This window comes from Amphiura filiformis, chromosome 3 (genome assembly GCF_039555335.1).
Source record: "Amphiura filiformis chromosome 3, Afil_fr2py, whole genome shotgun sequence".
Lineage (NCBI taxonomy): Eukaryota > Metazoa > Echinodermata > Ophiuroidea > Amphilepidida > Amphiuridae > Amphiura > Amphiura filiformis.
In genome coordinates this window covers 56020853-56028498 of record NC_092630.1, presented here as the reverse complement: position 1 = coordinate 56028498, position 7646 = coordinate 56020853, and the positions used below count along the sequence as shown (strand labels likewise).

The 7646-nt window shown below is 39.4% G+C and overlaps 1 protein-coding gene across 1 annotated transcript; it reads left to right on the top strand.

Annotated features, from left to right (window-relative positions):
• Nucleotides 1–2879: 2879 nt before the first annotated feature.
• On the top strand, nt 2880–7539 carry LOC140148786 (thioredoxin-like protein 4B). Its single transcript, XM_072170860.1, has 3 exons — nt 2880–3091; nt 5074–5225; nt 6238–7539. The coding sequence occupies exons 1-3, from the start codon at nt 2960–2962 to the stop codon at nt 6401–6403; spliced, it is 450 nt and encodes a 149-aa protein (XP_072026961.1). The 5' UTR covers nt 2880–2959; the 3' UTR covers nt 6404–7539.
• Nucleotides 7540–7646: the final 107 nt, after the last annotated feature.

The following is a 7646-nucleotide window of genomic DNA, read 5'->3' as shown; positions in this document are numbered from 1 at the left end:
ATGCAACTTGCTTTGACTGTTGATGACCTTGCAAAAATTCTTAACAACAAAGGCCAAGCTAATGTCATCATCATAAACTTCAGCAAATCATTTGATGCTGTCCCTCATGAGAGACTCCTTGCTAAGCTTAGTCATGCAGGAATACATGGTTCGCTCCATACCTGGATTAGGACATTTCTCACTCAAAGATCCCATGAAGTTATTTTGGAAGGCACAGTTTCAACCTCCATTCATGTAACCTCCGGTCAGTCCGGAGTGCCACAGGGCACTGTCCTAGGCCCGCTGTTATTTTTGATGTACCTGAAAGACATATCAGATGATCTTACGTCAGAAGTCCGTCTGCTAGAAGATGACTGCATCTTGTACGTAGCAAATTGAAAACATCCAAGACAGTTTGACCTTCAAAAAGATATTTATCGCTTGTGTAAATGGGAAAAGTGTTGGCAGAGGAAGTTTAACAAGTCCAAATGCTATGCTATGAACAACACCCATAAGAAAAATTTGATCCAGACAAGTAATAAGATGGGTGATACCATCTTAGAAACAGTGACAAATCACACCTACTTGGGAGTAGAAATAAACAATAAATTGAGCTGGGCAAACCATATTCAAAAAGTCACATCAAAAGGAAACCAAATCCTTGGCTTGCTGCGCAGAAACCTCTACAGCTGTTCAGCTGAAGTGAAATCCGTAGCATACTTTAGTTATGCCGCGGTTAGAGTACTGTGCATCAATCTGTGATCCATATCAGGACTACAAACTCCAGTTAGAAGGGGTTCAACGTCGAGCCGCCAGATTTGTTTTAAACAATAACAAGAGGAAGGAGAGTGTCACTAAAATGCTTTCTCAACTTGAATGGGAGCCTCTGGAACACCGTAGAGCAGCCCAGAGGCTAACACTTCTGTACAAGTCTGTCAACAAGTTAGTTTCCGTAGACACCAGTCATTACCAATCCAAAGTTCAAGGGGTCACCACAAGAAAACAAGCTTTCACTGAATTTGTCAAAATACCTGCGCTTAAGGGAAGGGGTATGAACGTTTGGACAGTATTTATTGTGGGACATTAGAGCACATCAGACATATCGAATTGCATTCTGAATACGAAGAATGTCCTTCTGATATCAAATAATTTTGATTTTTTGAAATTTGCAATGTAATACACATTTTATGGCAAATCATTAAAAATTGATATGTTTGATATTTAAGGGGGTACGACACCCCTCAATAAATTTTTGTCTATTTTTTGAAAAATAAAAAAAAACTAATAACACAGTGGTAACAAAAGTTATGTATATTATAGGGGCAAGGAATCCAATTACTACACTGGAATTTCAGTGACCCAAGACAAGCGGTTCGTTATTTATGATAAGAAATAAGGTACCGCTAGGATGTACCTCATTTCCTATCATATATACTGAACCGCTTGTCTTGCGTCACTGAAATTTCAGTGTGGTAATTGGATTCCTTGCCCCAATAATATACACAACTTTTGTTACCAGTGTGTTATTATTTTTTGAGAAAAATACAAAAATAGTCACAAATTTACCACAGGGGTGTAGTACCCCCTTAACAGTACTCGAAGTTAACTTTATAAATCTGATGATTTCAACCCAAAGTGTATGTAGGTGGGATAAAAAGCCGACGATCAAATTTTGACCTTTCGTATTGAAGATATGGATTTTTTTTCCCAAAACACCAATAAAAATTAGGTCTTTTTGGGAAAAAAATCCATATATCTTCAATATGAAAGGTCAAAATTTTCAATTGATTGTCGGCTTTTCCTCCCAGCTACATACACTTTAAGGCTATATCATTAAATTTATAAAATTTACTTCGAGGACTGTTATATCTCCAAAATGTGAAAAATATCAAATTTTAATAATTTGTCATAAAATTTGTATTATATCGTGAATTTCATAAAATGAAAATTATTTGATATCAGAAAGACATTCTTCGTATTCAGAATGCAATTCGATAGGTCTGATGTGCTCTCATGCAGTGTTCGAAATATGCCTCAAAAAGTTACAGGCCAGCCGGGCTTGACCTTAAAAAGTTACTGGCCAGCCGGGCCGGCAACTAGATGCCAGTCAGAAAAGTTACCGGCCAGGCCAAAAGTTTACAGGCCAATGGCGGCTGACCGCCCTATTTTAACGCTGCTCTCATATCCCACAAAAAATGCTGTCGAAACGCTCATTCCAGTTCCCTTAATAGATTATCACCCGATGTCCGGGAAGCACCATCTTTAAAAACTTTCAAGACAAAACTTCAACCAGGCAGTAAATATTGGGGACGTCATCAAGGAAGGGGGCACATTTCACAAACTAATCGTTGTCTGCTCAGTCGCGCCTGCATTATACATCCCACGATTGAGGAGATTTATATGCAGTATCCACCAGAAGCAGAAGCTAAGTCCCGGGGGACGGGGACTGCAAATGACAGGCGCATAATTAATACGGTCAGTGACGGTAGTCGGCTTTCGCAGCCTTTTCAAAACGTGGCGCATATATCGGTAATCGGGAATTTATGCAAATTTTACAGTACAACCAGTCATACCTAGAAAGGATAAAAATCGAATTGAGAAAAAATTCTAGGAATGAGTTGTACTAATAATTTAATAATAACAATGGATTTGCAATCGGTTTTTTAAATTTTAAGCTTACCACTTTTACAACATCATGTATTTTGATTGTTTTGTCCCTCCATGCATTGCCAATTTGTAAAAATCTGATCGTACATAAGATTTGACACAACAATAATAATTACCTATAAACATATGCAAACTTCATGAAGAACCAGAATAAATAGAAAAAGATATTAATTTTACAGCACTGCACTGCACTCGGAAGATATACTCGACCTTTCGTCCTTGACCCCCTCCTTGGTGACGGGCTGTGTTTAGCTGTATTTACAAACACAAAATTTGATTGTGCTGAACAGTGAAGCTGTTTGATTGAATTAAAATGAGTTTTCTACTACCAAAATTAGGTAGTAAAAAAGAAGTAGATGAAGCAATCAAGACAACGGAGGACTTGGTGCTTGTACTGCGATTTGGAAATGACACAGATTCTACATGTCTTCAGCTAGATGATATTGTAAGCTAATTAAAATCAGTCGGTGTTATAAAAAAATAAAACTTAAAAGTGTACGAATAAACATTAACATGTCATGGATGGTAAATGTCATGACATGAAGTTTAATTTAATAAGATTTCTTTTCTGTTTTGTTATAAATGCTTGCACTACACCTCGCCATTCCGGCGCAAAAAATATTGCGCCCTGTCCTATAGTACAGACTACAAGACACACGACGCCAAAAAGGCTAACAATTTTACTCCATTGTATTGCAGCCAACAAGAAGCAATCATTTTTGAATGAATGTCTATCCTCAATCCAGGCCACAGTGATAACCGACGATGGATATGAGGATAGAACGTGGAGCTATCCCAAAATGCGTCAGAATCACTGACGCATGACACCATGACATGTAAAGCAATCCTGGTACTCTGGTACAGTGTAATATGCTACTATAGTCGCATTTTACTAATCTCCTCTAGTGCGCACACCCAAACCCTTGCTTGTCTGACCCTCAATAGAGGGTGTTGGGCAGTACACAAGAAGAAGAAGGAGACCTATTTGTAAAGACCTTTCACTCTGCCTGATTTGGCATGATGTAAACATGATTGTGATTGGTTGTCTCATACATGTATCCCTGCTAATTGAATCACATCATCACCTCATTCGTCAATAGGTCTGCGTAGCATTGCATGATGCACTGCAGGTGTCACCTAGTTCGTTTTACGCGATTGGTCAGCCAGTGCGGAAGGTCTTTACAAAATAGTATACATCATTTTTTTAATTCTTCAAAATTATGTGCTGTGCATTGGGCAAGAATGCAGAAATAATAAACAAGCACTTGACTTGGCTTATCAACAGTCATGTTCTGTTGACTAATAAACAAGCATGTTGCTTGATAACAATTCTGTTGTTTGGCTGATCAAATAATAACAATTCTGTTGACCCATAATTAGTCACTGGTGAATAAGGGGTGGAGACTTCGCCTCTAAGCAATCAATCGCAAGCGCGCACCCGGAAATTGGAAAGAATTGAAAAAAAAAGAAATTCATTGTATTTACAAGCTTTTTTTTTACACTCATCATCAATTGTTGACTTTATCATGCGTGTGTATACCTTGGTACAGTGTAAACACAGAAGTGGGCTTCTTGATCCTGTTCCTTGTTCCTGGAGTAGGAAAAAACTATCAACCTCAAATTGTGCATGTTATGTATAAATGTTACATGGTCATACCACGACACAAACGCAAGGCTCGTGTACGGTAGATGGAAACACAAACTGGTGGTGGGGCTACCGGTACCCCAACCCATGGCCTCAATCCACCCATGGGTTGTACCCCAACCCATGGCCTCAATCCACCCATGGGTTGTACCCCAACAACCCATGGCCTCAATCCACCCATGGGTTGTACCCCAACCCATGGCCTCAATCCACCCATGGGTTGTACCCCAACCCATGGCCTCAATCCACCCATGGGTTGTACCCCAACCCATGTCCTCAATCCACCCATGGGTTGTACCCCAACCCATGGCCTCAATCCACCCATGGGTTGTACCCCTAACCCATGGCCTCAATCCACCCATGGGTTGTACCCCAACCCATGGCCTCAATCCACCCATGGGTTGTACCCCAACTCATGGCCTCAATCCACCCATGGGTTGTACCCCAACCCATAGCCTCAATCCACCCATGGGTTGTACCCCAACCCATGGCCTCAATCCACCCATGGGTTGTACCCCAACTCATGGCCTCAATCCACCCATGGGTTGCACCCAAACCCATGGCCTCAATCCACCCATGGGTTGTACCCCAACTCAACGCCTCAATCCACCCATGGGTTGTACCCCAACCCATGGCCTCCATCCACCCATGGGTTGTACCCCCAACTCATGGCCTCAATACACCCATGGGTGGTACCCCAACCCATGGCCTCAATCCACCCATGGGTTGTGTATTATTTTGAGTATGGCTACTACAATTATGTTTTGTTTCTTTCTTTCCAGCTTTCCAAAACATCACATGATCTTTCAAAGATGGCACACATTTACCTGGTTGATGTGGGTAATGTGCCCACCTACACACGCTATTTTGATATCTCATTAATTCCAGCAACCATATTTTTCTTCAATGGACAACATATGAAAGTAGACTATGGGTAAGAGAGAATCATCCCTTGAGTGGCCACAATGGTTTTTCATACATGTGTCCTGATCTGATCCACTCAGGCAAAAGTTGGAAATTTTGAAAATTGAGTTACTGCCATTACTAACTTGCTCAGTACCTATACTGAAGTTGAATCCTCAGGTTTCTGGAACACTTGGTTTCAAAGTTATGAACCTTTTATATGTCCATTTTCTATATCTCAAGTTTCACTATTATTACTGACTTTAGCCTGATTGGATCAGATTTGGTCACATAATAGACTGCTCTGCATCCCCTTTTTGATAAACAATTCACACCATTCCATGCATAAAACACAACACAATAAATATCCCCAGTGACTGCCCTGCCCAGTTTCCCATGAATAGCTAGCTGTTGGATCAGAACAGGTCATTGTTGATTTTCCATGATCAGAGGGATTAGAGGGATGATAAATTTAAATGGTCTACTGCAGTAGACTAGTCACATAATGGTACTTGTGGATTTTGAGTTAAGACCAAGTCTGCAATCTGTAAAATATGTTGGGACACTGCAATTCTGCTCCACTTGATCACAGTAGTGCTGTGTTAAACTGTCAATTAATTGCTGGAAGTAGGAAATGGTTGGGCTGTAAAATCTTAAAAAGGAAGCCCTGCCAAAGCAGTTCTTCTGGAGTGAACCAAACCTGCCTGGTTATCAAATTAATCAGTGACAAGGTTAGGTTACCTCTGAATTGGACATGTGCTAATTGATACAAAAACATCCAAACATCAATTAGCACCTGTCAAATTCAGAGATAACATTGTCACTGATTAATTTGAGAACCAGGCAGGTTTGGTTCACCCCAGAAGAACTGCTCTGACAGGGCTTCCTCTTAAACACTAACATTGAAAGAGAAAGTGGCATACAGTGTGCAGGCAAAATTATAAAGTTGTTTGCTTTTGTACATATTTTAGCAGGATATTGAAATCAATGTTAACATGTTCTTTTTTTTAATTTTTTTTTTTTTTTAATTATTATTCCTACAGAACACCAGATCATACCAAATTCATTGGCAGTTTTAAAACCAAACAAGATTTTGTTGATTTAGTGGAAGTGTTGTTTCGTGGAGCAATGAAAGGCAAACTGATGGTACAATGTCCAATTGACCCAAGGAACATTCCAAAATATGAGCTGCTTTATAAAAATATATGAGCCAAGTGCTAGCTAGCCAAGATACATGTTGTAGATGAAACTTGTGGTCCAGCAGCAACTGTGCGGCCTTCAGAATAAAAATGAGGTATTTCTGGAGTAGAAAATTACACCTTAATCTGAAGGAGAGATTCCACAGTCATTGCTGTCATGTGCTGCCCAGGATTATGTTGTATTTATCTCAAGATCCAGTGCATGGGAGCATACTTTAATCACAGACCTCTGGTAAAAGTGGACAGCTACTGATGAAGGATTTCATGTCAATGAAAAGGGTCAATGTATTAAATGCAGGTGCTATCTGTATTATTATTGTGACCACTATTATGTGGTCAGGCGGTAACAAGCACTGGATGATCCTGGATCTGAACGGAAGTTGAGAAAAACACATTCTTCATTGTACAAAAACATTTCCAATAAGTCATTTATTGGTTAGTATATTCCTAGGAGTGCATTTTCACCCATTTTACATTTGTCTGCATATAAGTTCATGCTTTTTCAGTTCAATCTTTCTTAAATCCAGCTTTCTGTGGTACACATCAAAATTTGTGGAGTAAGTACCCTATACTAATATATAAGGAGACTACTCTCAGAAAAGTGCTGCAACTTCTTTTAATTATTCATGCAGGATATATAAAACTATATTAATTGGAGAGGATATTAGTCAAGGAATAAAACACTTTAACTAAGGGACCGTTCACAAACACTTGTTAGGGGGGCCTGATGCAAAAAGGGGGGCCTGAAAATGTTTGACCCTCCTAAGGGGGGGCCTGAAAAAAATGACCACAAATTTTCCTGGGAAAATTGAGTTTATATGCTTTTCTATGGGGTTGACCCATAATTTTCATGTCAAAAAGGGGGGCCCTGAAATTTTCGAGGTCTGTAAAGGGGGGGGGGCGGCCCCCGGAAAATTTTCGCGATGAAATTTTTTTGCATAAGGCCCCCCCCCTTTACAAGTAAATATAAACACATTTTTGAGTAAAAATACCGACTTTGGAAAAAATAACAAAAAACATATTTTTGTCTCAAATTTTTGTAAACACACTATAGGAAAAGGAAAAAAAAAATTGGCCTTTGTAATCTGGACACTACATTGCAGGAATAGTTTTTCCCTTTTGGACATTGGATTTAGCTTTAGAATTATTGACCAAATATGTGACACGATCAAGGGGAATGAGTCGGATGTCGCTAATATTGATTTAGAGATATTGGCAAAGAAAGTGTTAAAATTCTTTTGTTTTATATTGTT